This window comes from Echeneis naucrates, chromosome 8 (genome assembly GCF_900963305.1).
Source record: "Echeneis naucrates chromosome 8, fEcheNa1.1, whole genome shotgun sequence".
In the NCBI taxonomy this organism is placed as follows: domain Eukaryota; kingdom Metazoa; phylum Chordata; class Actinopteri; order Carangiformes; family Echeneidae; genus Echeneis; species Echeneis naucrates.
In genome coordinates this window covers 14,293,696-14,307,075 of record NC_042518.1, presented here as the reverse complement: position 1 = coordinate 14,307,075, position 13,380 = coordinate 14,293,696, and the positions used below count along the sequence as shown (strand labels likewise).

General features: G+C 40.8%; 1 protein-coding gene across 1 annotated transcript; it reads right to left on the bottom strand.

Moving 5' to 3' along the window:
* Positions 1–579: 579 nt before the first annotated feature.
* Positions 580–12,827, bottom strand: LOC115047505 (uncharacterized). The gene is made up of 12 exons (XM_029508475.1): positions 12,760–12,827; positions 11,299–11,365; positions 10,981–11,043; positions 9,997–10,050; positions 9,788–9,871; positions 9,550–9,658; positions 8,913–8,924; positions 8,747–8,809; positions 6,858–7,013; positions 6,055–6,084; positions 5,755–5,858; positions 580–2,297 (listed from the first exon to the last, which is right to left on the bottom strand). Exons 2-12 carry the CDS (start codon positions 11,335–11,337, stop codon positions 2,217–2,219), a joined length of 795 nt encoding a protein of 264 aa, XP_029364335.1. The 5' UTR covers positions 11,338–11,365; positions 12,760–12,827; the 3' UTR covers positions 580–2,216.
* Between the last annotated feature and the right edge of the window lie 553 nt (positions 12,828–13,380).

Genomic DNA, 13,380 nt, shown 5'->3' with positions numbered 1-13,380 from the left:
AAGATAGCGATAACCAAACTACCGACTGAGCTCAGTGTTTTTCAGAAACCAGCAGTGGGTGATGTCTATATTTACAGTCTTGAATCTCAGCTCAAGATCATGAAGCTTAATATATGATGCGTACTGCAATAAAAAAACACTTTCCCAGTCTTATTCATAAATCAAAGCATTTACAATGAAAGCTATAATCACCCATTCACTGGTGTTGGTGCATCATGGTCATATTAACTGTAAAACGCTGTACTTTGTCCAAGGAAATTAGCTCTTGCAGGCTGGAAGAATAGTGAGTGGCCCTCTCTCTCCCCTTCTCTCTGTTTAACATTCAGGTCCATAACTTTACCAATGTAGCTCATTCTCACAAGTCTTACGGGGTAATTTCGAAACAAAACAGTTTTCAGGAAAACAAACCAACTATACAAAATTTGACCATACCAAAACAGATTGGCACAAGAACGTTGGCGTTTACAGGATGTTTCCCAGTACAAAAATCCATTACTGAAGCTTTAGGGAACACAGAAAATATTAAATCTGAATAAAGAATGTTATAAAACTGTGAAAATAATGAGCAATATCACAATATCCGAGTGCAAAGACTTTATTAATTAAGCAACGTCATTCTGTACGTAAGATGTGATATGGATGTGGTGTCCCCAGGTGATGGCACAGAGCAGCAGAGCTATTCTGAGGACACCGAGATGAATGTCTCATTGTTCTCATAAGACAGGCTATGACCTGCACATTAGAACTCTGCACATATACGGTATATACAGCAAATACAAAAGGAATACATTTCTTCATAGTGAAAAAAACCCAAAACAAATAAAAACAAAAATTTCACTTGAGTTAAATAAAAATAAAACATTTTTAAAAAGCGTTAGCTTAGATCCTCTGGTTCTCATTCACAACTTGGCCAGACAACAGTTCCTTGTAAAAAACATAAATATAAACAATCTCTTTTTGTGAAGGCCCATATTGTCATTTGTGGTATGCAGGCTGGTAAACTGTCATCATATGAAAGTTCAGGGTGGGAGTTAGCTAGCTGGCTTCTTACAAACATTTTTTTTCTGTCTTTACTGAGTTTCAACTCAGCCAGTGTGAATATTAACAACTCCAGGTCAGCTCTGCTGCCCTGCATGTCCAAAACTTCAGTCTATTCACTGTGATTCACCTCTGAGTATAGTGCACAAATTCAAAATGCATGTGTAAAACTTCACACGTCCACACAATCTATCGGCCATGCTACTCTGTCTATTAAAAGCACCATAAATAAACCAAACATGACCTAAACCTTGTGTTTATGCAATACAAATAGTGTGATAAGTCCATGAAAACAGAGGTGATTCTTTAGACCATGACCATGATGAAATGTATGTTTACTCATGGCAGAAAAAGACACCTAAGAAAGTAATTTGTTTGAGGACCATTTATAAAATTTCTAAAGAACACACAGACCCACATATACATGCACACACACACAAACACACACACACACACACACACACACATCCAACATATACTCACTGAGTGACACAATGAGGCATGTAATACTAATGTAATATTTTTCCAAACAGCTATGTTTTCACAGCTTATTAAACATTTTGGTTACAGAACGGCTGCATACATCTAGAGAGTTTACTTTACATGAGTAGTATTATATTTGACTAGAGCGGATGTGAAAGGGAAAGATGAGGCGAATTGCAGGACAAGCATCAATAAAGCTGTTATATTTTCGAATTCTGTGTATGCATATATTTTAAATATAAATTACATCTATGTAATGTATCGTCTGTCTGTCTGCCTGATGGATCGGTTTTTGACATCCAGATGTTTTATACAGTTGCTCTCTGCGTTCCTTTCGGTCAAATCTTTCCATTAGCAGATTCCTATGTCCCAGTGTGTTATTCTAGGCTAGCTCCTGGTTTGTGAAAACACACACACACACACACACACACATCTTTTTTTACTTGTTCCAGTCTGATCAGATCTTGTGGTCCTGTTAACTTTCAGCTCTCTTAGCAGGGTAAAGGAGTGGTTTGTCTTGATAACAGATAGCGGGTAAGTGAACTGGCATGTGGCAGCTTGTTCTAGCTTACTCCCTGTGCTTGACGATGAAACTTTCTGCTTGTAAAAAGGTGCGTGTCACCAATTAGCATGGTAATGATAATCTTGGCTTCATGGTCCCAGAGTCAGTGCTGTGGTAACAGTGCTTTATCTGGTCAGTGTTCTTCCACCAGAGATCCAGCCTCATTCGTACCAGCTGAGGGTACGATGATGGAGTGACACGGACATTTGTGGAGCTGCAAGACAGACAAAGAAATATAGGAGACATACGTTTTTCCCCATTAGCAAGACCAGCTAAGCTAACAGCTTTGCAAGGCTAGTGCTTCAAATGCACATCAGGATGAAAACCTGCTCTCACTGATAAAGGTAACCTGCTTGTAACATATATTCCATTTTGCGAAACCTTTGCTTGATAAAAATGTCACACTGGTGGTGCTTCATCAAAACACACAGTACCCTGTCACTAAACTGACCTGAATACTCTGCCTAAGAACCCTGACGGTTTTGTATCCTTTTATCCAGAAGACGTTGAGATCTTAATAAGGATCAACAGGTTCAAGTCAAAAATTTTTAAAGGCGCCAGTTGAACAACAATGAGGATACAAATATGGACATAAGGGACAAGTTCTACATTACAGAATTGTTCAGACGTCAAAAACCTGCCCAAACCCTGACTTAAAGATGTCATCTGTTGACCTCTGTGTAGGTTTTCATCATTCGGGTCACAGCTCTCTGAAGAAGTTGAATACAGGGCGACTGGACTAGATTCTTGAAGACATTTCATGTTATCTAAGAGGCTTCATCAGCTCTGCATGACTGGTGTGGAAAACCAGGTATTCAGCTTTAGTGGGCTAACTGACCATCCATGATTCTTGAATTACAAGATGAATACTTTATATACTTATGGAAACATTAACAAGGAGATTTCAATGGCGCATAGCATTAGTTCTGGCAGGTGAAGGCGTCACGTTGAAGTCAGCGTGTTCAGATGTTCAGTTTTGGACAGACAACAGCCCATACGCCCTCTAGTCTCGCAGTGCAGCATTCACCCATAACGGATTGTCAGTAGCGGAACCAACAACTTTGTAGCAAAGTCATTATCAGAGATCTATGTTTTTCAACTGTAAAAAAAAAAAGAAAAGAAAAAGGAAAAACAATTGAACAGTTGAATTCACATATAACTCATCCTTGGATGAACAAGTTTCACAAAAGCTGCAAAAGCTGCCAATAGAAGAAGCATAACGGAGTGATGGGAGTTGATAAGTTTGTCTTGGACAAACTGGTTTCTGTGTCCTTATCACTTCAACAGCTATGGTAGCTAAAAATGTCAGGATTTTTTCCCTTTATTAACATAAAACCCCTCTGATCACCAGATCAAAAACAGGGAAAAGAAGGGAACAGAAGATTCTAACCACACGTAGTCTATTACAGCGGCACCAATGTTGGTTTAACCCAGCTCATCTCACACAGCCACTGTTTTACTCTGAACATACTTTTCCTCGCAGGAACCTAAAAGTCACGTTAGCGCTCTAGAAAAGCATGCATCATCTTCCCATCTGTTAAATAAAAGCCCTGCATATGGTGGCTAGCCCTTGTGCTGTCTTCACTTCACGGATGTCCGGAGGATGGGCCAACTTTCCCAGTTGCTCATGTTACAGCTGTCATCAGCTCTTTTATCATCCCCCATTATCTTATTTTAGGAAACAATTAGAAAAGTTTTTTGGAAAATTGGACATTTTCAAGAAATTTTTGTTTTGTCTGAGTTCAGTCAGTAGCACACCTAATCACAACTTCTCATTGTGTGTGTGTGTGTGTGTTAGCAATGTGTATCTCCACCACTGAGGCTGATTTGATACGCTGCCACCGATACAATACAATAACAACACACTGAGGCCCCCTGTCCATATGATGCAATACGATTCACTCCTGTTCATAATATGATGCTATTGAAAAATTATTCTAACAATATGACTTAATTATAAAAAGATTTGGTTCGATATGATGTGATACAGTGTGATATAGTGAGTTGTGGTACGAGAGTGTATTAGCATGCATAAGATTTCCTCAGCTCAAAGGCAAAAGAACTGGGGCTTCTGCCTTGTGTCCTTCAGATGGCTTATTCACTGAATCCTGCCCATTATCCAGCTAAAGGTGGATGGATTTGTTGACCTCTGATGTGCAGGTGGTGTTCTCAGACGCTCATTGTTCTTGTTTGAATCGTTGCTCTACTGATTAAGGTGCAGCTTTTGTGTGATGCCACTTGTAATTTCTCCCATTGGTTTAAGCATAAATGCAAGAATATGTGGCACTAGAATCATGAGAGAGACACCTAAATCCAAGGCCAGAAAGGAAAGAGAGGGGGAAAATGGTGGCGGGGTCATGTGAGTGACGTGTCTTGAGAAGCCAAGATGGCAGTAGAGTGACGTAGGCTACACTGTCGCCGGAGCCAAAATGGCGACTCGTTGCGAGATGTGGTTGGCGTGAACAAAGGGAAAGGTAGAGGCCCTTTAGCTTTACGTGTTACCGAGGCAACCCCCGTGTAACAGACTCAAGATCGTCTTTCTTGGTGCATTTAAGTATCTCCTAATGTCGCTCTTGTTTCCCTCCAATGGTTGTTGTGCACAACACCTGCCTACATCAGTGTGCCTCTGAAACACAATACGGCAGGGAATAGATAGAACATGAAATAATCAATTCTACCATTTAACCATTTACCAATGCAGACAGGCTAGAAGAGATGTAGATTATATCCGATGTACCCTGAATTTACCGTTGTGGTCACATCGACATAAATCAGTGACTCTCACCATCCTTAGTGTGTGTGTGTGTGTTTTTTGTGGTGTGTAAATGATTGTTTGACTGCCGGTCAAAAATTAACCCTAAGACAATCGCCCTTTTTGTGTGCAGTGGTAATGTAAATATGGACAAAGGCAATGGTTCACTTTTTCTAAAGTTTGGGTCATTGGAAGAAAAGTCAAATCAAATTTCAAGATGAAGAAATTGATGACGATTTGGGGGGTCTCTGTGCTGTTAAACATGGTCTTGAGTCATTTTTGACCCCTATGACAGCACAAGGGTTACCTCAGACAGACCCGCTCATACAGCAAAATAAATCTGTCCCTCAGTTGGACTGCATTATTGTTTTTTTCCCAAGCCCTTTCTCTGCTCTTCTCACAAAACTGCTCATAAACGTCCTAGACATAGATATAGTCACATGCTGTATCCACATCAACCCAGAGTTAGCTGGGATTGGTTCCAGCAACTTGCAACCCAGAAATGGATTTGCAGTTGAAGATGAATGAATGAATACAAATTTGATTGGATGCTGCAAAGAAAGGCTCACGCGTCTCACTATAAACACGATGCAGTGATCAAAACCCATCTATGACGTCCCTGTAGATCTCTGCAATAGAACTTTTGCAGGAGTCAGATCAGTACAGAAGCATTTCCACAGCTCTGAGTGTCCCCAGGAGCTAAGGCACCTCAGCAACTTAGATGGACGCCACAGCCAGGATATAGCTGGGCAAGCTGAGGCATAAACCCCACAGAACCTCAGCAGGACACCTGAAGATAAGAGTTCATAGAAACTTCCTATCCAGATGATCAACAGCACAATGAGGGGAGGTGTTCAACTCATTGTCATTTATGTGGAGCGTTCAGTAAACAAGAGATTTTCTTTTTACTTACACTCACCATCTGATTGTGTTTAGATCTCTGGTGCTGCCACAGGTAAACCCCCAGTGGGAGGATCAGGTTGAGGGCCAAAGACACGTATAATAATATATTCCATCTTTCCACTGAGGTGAGGAGAGAAATACATTTTAGTCAACTTTGTAAACCTTGTGTTAAATAAATTACCACCTAAAATGGTCTGAAAATGACACAAGGATTCCACAAACTCCTACTTGTCGCAATGTCAACACATTCTATAAACTACAAGACACGTTTATGTTCATCAGAGTGTCACATTTAGCCATGATAGAAAAATCTTACCTGTTTGACTGGAACCTTGTGCACCCAAGCCTGTGGAAAGATGAGAGAAAAAAAAATCCCTGAGTACAATATATGAACTCAAAATTCTTGTTTTGAATTGAAATATTTTGCATAATAATATGAAAAACAAAGTAACAAGAATTATGAAAAAAAGCAGAATCAGCCTTACATCATGCATGTAATTGCGGAATGGAACTACCATAAAACCCAATGGCCATGCAGCTAAGACAGATACTGGTGATTGTGAGAAAAAGTACATGCACCTCATTCTGCCTATATAAGTTAGGAGCAAGGACCACCTTAGCGCACTGCCTGTTATTCGTGCTTTGTTTTTTTTTATGAGTGGCATTGTCACTGTTTGAGTTTGTAACCTGAGAGATCACAACACTGTTTCTGAAAGGCTCAATCAGGCTTTATGGAAGCAATTTTTTCCACTGTGGTGCGATATTGTCAGCTATGTCTACGTTGCTGGCAGCAGCATGGAGAACTGAGGATGTCCACTGTAAGGCACCCAGGATGAGGAAATGATGGGACGCTCTGGTTTGAAATGACAAAAAATATTCAACAACCTGGAGCAAAAAAAAAAAAAAAAAGCTAAAGAGTGCTAAGACTTGGATTTCACCAGGTTTCTAATTTTTGTTAAATGGTGACCAGTCCAGGGTGTACCCTGCCCTCGCCCAGTGTGAGCTGGGATTGGCTCCAGCACCCAGCACACTTTTCAGGTTTCCTGATACATGACTGAATGAAATCAGTAAATCAGTGTGAGCTGTGGCCATGACATACATTCAATTAATGCAGCTTACCATGAGTTTCTGTGCTCTGTGAGCATATTGCTGATGTTGTTGTTGTTGTTGTTGTTGTTGATGATGATAATGTTGTTTTGGATGATGATGTTGTTGAAGATAATGTTGTTGCTGTTGTTGGAGATGTTGTTGTGGTTGGAGATGTTGTTGTTGCTTCTGCAGGTTGGAGGAAAATACATCATAAAGACTGGGGTGCATTGGGCACAGACTGTGGCAGACAATCAGGATAGAGGACATAGTGGGGGCCTGAATCAGGACGCTGGATGAAAATGCTCAGGATCTCTTTTTGTTATCTGGCCTCATTTGCCCAGATATCTGCGATCCTCAAAAGCGGTCTCAGGAAGCCAGCTCACTAACCCAGAGTTTCCCATCTACATCATTTACACAAAAGGGGCTGTGTTTGCTGCATATGACCACACAAAATGCTGCATAATTCACAATGGAGAGGCAATCTATAAAATTTCGAAAACGTGAACACGATAAATCAATAATTTAAGCAAAAAGTAACACAGGTGCAGCTGCCAGAAGCCGTTAAAAGCCGTTAAAAAAAATCACAATTTTATTTCAACCCAGGTGGGGCAAAGCAGACTTGGGAGCAAGTCCGCCTATCTCGTTTAGAAATTCAAACTCAAACGCAACAAAACTTTCTGTCTGTCTTGACAGCTCCTTTCCAACGCCCACATAAGTAGGCTCATCAAGGAAAAGGCAGGCCATCTTTGGCCAGTAGGCGGCTTTAATATGCCTGCAGGCGAGGCAATGGGAGTGAACGGAAGTAGCCTACTACTGGATGGCAGGCTCTTCCCGGCCTTCAGTGCTGTTAGTTCGGCAGGGAAACTGTCTTCCTGGGCCTTCCAACAAAGCACAGTTTCAGTGTTGAGATCCAGGGAATCCTTGCCTATTGAGGAATTGGCTGCAGCAATGGCATCGTTGCAGGTGCTGTTGTTGTGGACATCAAGGGCAGCACAAAGTTCAAGAAGTAGCATTGAGAGCTGCTTCTTTGGTGAAACCCAAGACTGGGCCATGACAACTGACAAACACTGACCATGGGAGGTCCATGGGCCGGAGGTCAGTGACAGAACTATAAACCTGCTCTGAAGCATCACAAAAGATGTGGAGCTTCCAGCACCTGGTCAAGGTGTCAAGAGAGGTTAGCACATAATAACGCGGGATGGCCACCTCAGGTGAGTGTTGTGGGTCACTTCGCATGTGAGCCATCAGTTCACCAGGTCTGCTCCTTCGATTAGATCATCCCATCCTCTCTCAGTCCAAATCAGACAATCAACATAAACCAGCCAGTGCATTCTTTTTATCAAACTAAATAATCTGAAAAGAAGAGCATGACTCACTTAGCACTCAGAACAAAGGAAAGACTTTTTAAACTGAAACCAGATTAGTGAAAGAGCTCAAACAATCAGATACGCCAGGGCTTTCAGGCTGCTGAACACATTTGTTATCAGCAGGGAGGAAGGGGATGGGCTGGGCTTTTTTCCCTTTAGTTTCAATCAAGTGTGGCCCAAGAGTACAGACACAGTCTTTTGACTTTACATTATAGTTACATTGTAGTTTTATCTTCTATTTTTAGAAATAAATCAATGCAGTGAAATGACATCCTCAGCTTCAGTGTTTTGACATTTACATGCCAGTCAACAAGCGGGCCTCTGTAATAAGACCAAAGCCCTGGAGGCTAACCAGAGCAATGGGTGACATCGCAGCCCTTATGTTTGATTAACAATCACAAAGCCAAGCAATGTCAAAAGAATAGCAATGAGAAGATTTGTGAAGGAGATTCCTGCTAATCAGACTGGATGTGTTTTACCGTCGAACTTGAAAAGCAATAAAGAAAACATAAACATAAACAAACCATAAATGCCCAAATAAAAATGTCTTACTTGACTTACTGTTAGATGATCTTAATTTCTCCACAATTGCTGCATACTCATTCAGTAACGGTCCTAAAAAGATGACAATAAAATGAAATTAATTCAAAATACACACACCCGGTACACTCGTCACAAAATTCAAGATATTCATGACACGCTCAGTGTCTATACTCACCATATTTGCAGCCTGTGATGCAAAAAAAAAAAAAAAGAAAAAGAAAAAATTCAATTTCAGAGCAAGAACTGGAAAACAACTCTGTGCTAGTGATTGCGAGTTTTAAAATTTAATCTCTCATCATCAACAAGAGGTTTCAAGTTCTCAAATGATGTATTTTGTTTCTGTTAATTTGGCCTCACTGACTGGACATCAGCTACCTGTTTCCAAAACGCTGAAGTAGTGAGTGGTTTACCAGAGTTTACCTGCTAATCTTACACTCTACCCACAAAATTTAATTCCAGACTACACACATTCATGTCTCCCATCGCAGTAAGCTTGGTTCTCCATTCAGGTGAGTGGGTGCCTTTAAGGGCAGCACACTCTGGAAACCAGCCAAACTGATTGCCCAGACAGTGACATGGAGAGAGGTAGAGAGAGGTATGAAGGGACTGAATGACGTTTGTGCGCTGTTAAAACACTGCTCACAGTCCAACAATGAAACAAAGTTCTATCTGTTGGAAATATTTTCAGCTCATTGGAGGCTGTTACACCCTCACTGATGGGATCTCACAGCGGACTCACACCTGAACTCTTGATCAGATTACCTGACGCTGACATTAAAACCTGATCTGAACAGGACAAGAGTGATCCATACCTTCATAGGTATCATTATTTTCCATCACATAGTCTATCAAGCACAGAAGGTTAAACATCGAGGTCTTCTCTCCCCTCTCCCCTCCACATGTGATATTCCTGTTTGTGTTCTGGAAGTGAATGAAAGATAAAGATAAAGAGCTGTAATAACTAACTGGCTTGATCAAAAGGAACCACAGGATTGCTGACAAATAAGCAAAAATAAACAACACCAAAAAAACTTCATATTATTCACTCACCCAAAGACAGTCAAACCACACGGGACAGATTGAATTGTTGTCTTGTTCTTCACAATACTTTTGCAGAGTGCAATAGATGACGCTCTTCATTGGGAAAAGACCATAAATGGACTTGATCAATTCAATCCAGTATCATCTCCATTAATCAATTTGAAGTTATATGGCATTACACAGAGTTTCATTTTTTGCAAGCTTTTCCAGTTACCAACCTTTATGTCAGCGCCATCGATGATAGGAATCAAATCAGTCAGGCTCATTGTTTTCTGGAAAGTGGATGAGTGAAAGAGAGAAAAGTAAGATGGTTATTGATGTTCATCTCTGGCTTGTTATTGATTATTGTAATGACAGTCAAATACTAGTTCATATTAGTTCCATTATTTTCATGAACTGAGTTTGGCATGTCATGTTAACATCTAAAACTTTGCAACAATTTACTCTTGAATAATTATTTAGCAATTAAAAAAAGAACACATTTCTTATGTTAGTAGAGTGATGATTATATTAAAATCAACGTTTCAGTTCAGTTGTGGTCAAACTGAATGATTGAATGAGGGCAAGGTACACACTAAACGAGTCAGCAATCAGGGTTAGGCTGGACTGAAAAATCGCCATTCATTATCGCAATAACCTATCCTCAACCTATCCTGCAAAAAAGCAGTTCATGTACAGCTGATGTGTGACGGTATCCATATTTTTGTAAACACAAGTCTGAAAAAGTTCTACAGTTTTATTTTCCATTTTCAGCAAATAAATAAATAAAAACGAAGAGTCGTATCTGCAGAGCCACAGCCAGATTCATTTTATTCCACTGTGCTGCACTGTCTGCCACAACCGTGTGCAGGGTGGCACAAATGTCACACTTATTGTCCATCACATTGTGTTATTCCATATTTCAGACTCACTTCCTGCATATTAATCTCTCTTGAATGGAATACAGTTGAACTGTAACAATGACTAACACTAGAGGAAATGAAGAGGGTAGCACACAATTAATAAGATAATAATAACAGATTAATCAGCGCCTTTAGTCGATTTGAAAACTGTGCTACTTAATGCTAACAGCCACGATAAATAAATGCTCTTAAATACTGACACCCTGATGAAAAACATTTCGGTAAACCATTATAGTTCGCATACATATTCACTGTTGTCACGTCATAAAACGACTGAATTAACAAAAGATGATTATTTACCAATGCATCCTCTTTCAGGTAGTCATAGCAGTGCTCCTCCGACAGGTTAAACAGGGAGATCACCTAGCAGACAAATGGCAGCCAGAGACGTTAAAGGCGCATCAGTAGTAGTAATGTAAATACGAATCAATGGATACAAACATTAAGAAAAAAGTCTACAAATACTGTAAACAGTCAGAAAGTGTATTATTCACATCACTGGCTGTTTGCATCAGGACTCACAATCACACAGACATGTAGTGAGCGAACACACGAACTCTGGTCCAACAAACTGTGTTGATTCTTATTACAGCTGCTGGAATTTAAGGCGCCACTTACCGAGAGACACAGAAAGGTAATGTTTTTCCATGCTGTCATGCTGCCACAATGATCAACCAGACTCACACTGTGGGAAAGGAAGCAAAGTGTTGTTAGGTTTGTCATCGCTGCCGCATGAGGAGGATTCATAAGAGCTATTTTGTCAACTATCGAGCTTGGCCATCTCCAAAAAAGTAACATCTGCATGCATCATCCAGGAGATTTCTCTGATGGTGTCTTTTATAATTCCTTTATAATTCTCTCAGCCTGTCTTTTATTCTTATTGCCTTAATGAGAGAAAGAGAGGAAGATAGATCACTCAGGGAGAAAGAGAGAGAGTGATGGATGGAGAGGTGGTGCTGTTGTCACAGGTCCATCTAATGCATTATGATGCTCATTTCACTATGTTGTTTTATTCAATGTTTAAGTAAAAGTTATGCTGCTACTAAACAGCAGTCCAATATTCAACGTAGATCAAGAAAAAGAGTGAAATAAGCAAAATGCAAAACAGATTTCTCACACAAAGTCTTGGGAGTCATTTCAGAAAGTGGGGAAGACTCATAGCAACATACAAGTCCCTGGTGTTTCCCTGTTTTTCTCAGCTCCCCTGTCTGTCTCTGTTTGGTTTGAGCCAGTGTGGGTGTTGTCCTGGGCATTGATCCCCTGGCTCCTGGTTGCAATCAGCTCATCGTAAATTTTGTCCCCACCGAGGATGAACGTAATTCATCAGAGGGTAGGACGTGTGGCCCAGATTGGGACCAGCAACAATCAATGAACTCTACACAGAGTTCAAAAGCAACTATGAATATAATAATAAATAATCTGTTAATTAAAAGAGTCTATATAACAGTGCATTTGCAAATTTGTATAGTCTAAGCATATAGCGCTGTATTTTCGACTTTTTTCAGGCAATAGTGATTTCCATTCCACCCCCAAATTATTTCAGGCTCCATCCTGGCTATCCTGGCTCCTGAAAAGGACAGCAGGACAGCAGACCTACCAAAGAAGGACTTGCAAACAATGAAATAAATAAAAACAACTGATAATCATAAATTACAATGAAGGCATTTCCTCAGAAATTGAATTAGCATCTTTTAAACTGTAAAAAGTAGTAATAATAATAATAATTACTCATTCCCTTTTTAAGATTTTCTTGCTGTGAAGATAACCAGGACAGAGTGGCGGGTGTGGCATAAATTCCCTGCAGGCCCACCCTGAGACAGGAGATGATCCCTGCAGGACAAGTCCTCGAGAGGAGCCACGCGAACGCGCCCCCCCGCAGGCGGACATGCAACATGCAGCTCACGCACACATGTGGCATCTCTGGCCTCTGTTTACCTAACAGGGGGGGGGGGGGGGTCTAATATAATCTGATCTACTCTAATCTAATCTGATCTACTGCAGCTACAGCACCAATGTGAGCGGGGGCAGCGGGGCAGAGGGTATGAAGCCGGCAAAGCCTGGAAGAGAAGCTGGACTCACCTTGCGCTGAGCTCCTGATGTCTGCACTGGTCGGAAAATCGGTTCGGGCATATTCCTTTCACTGCTTTACTTTCACTTTCCAATCTCTCTCTCCTCCCCTTTCACCTTATTTGTCTCATAAGTCCGGAATTTCCAGGCGGGCTGCAGTACCACACACAAATCTCTTCGAGACATCACGACACCGCTGGAAATTTAGGGACTCTTCAAAACCCCTCTGACGTCACCGATAGGCCAGGGGTCAGAAGTAACCCACCGTGCATTGGTGGGTGAAAACAGAGCAGACAACAGATTGTCTTTAACTTTAAAGTGATTTAAAGTTATTTTATTCCATTGCAAATCTATGAAAGAGAAAAAGCAGTTGACTCAGCATTGACTCAGAATCAGCAGATGTCCCCAGGGTGATGACAGTGAAGCAATCCAGTCTTCTTCAGTCATTACTCCACTCCAGTTTAATTATCTTTGTTTTCTCTTGGCTGTCATCCATCCCCTTGTTTGTTTTGTTTTTTTCTTCTTCTTGACGTGGCTTTATTCAGTGCCATTTCGTTCATTCTATAGGGTTTTACTGTGTTAAACTGACTTGTCCCCGTGAAGTGTTTGTGCATTGTTCAAAGCACTCTCGGA

What these genes read in the sequence shown, in the direction of transcription:
- LOC115047505 (XM_029508475.1), bottom strand. Translation starts at nt 11,337, where the DNA reads ATGACAGCATGGAAAAACATTACCTTTCTGTGTCTCTCG. An exon ending in TGTGGTTTGACTGTCTTTGG is followed by an intron (nt 9,659 to 9,787) that starts GTGAGTGAATAA and finishes ATTCACTTCCAG; the next exon opens with AACACAAACAGGAATATCAC. An exon ending in ACAAGGTTCCAGTCAAACAG is followed by an intron (nt 5,859 to 6,054) that starts GTAAGATTTTTC and finishes TCCTCACCTCAG; the next exon opens with TGGAAAGATGGAATATATTA.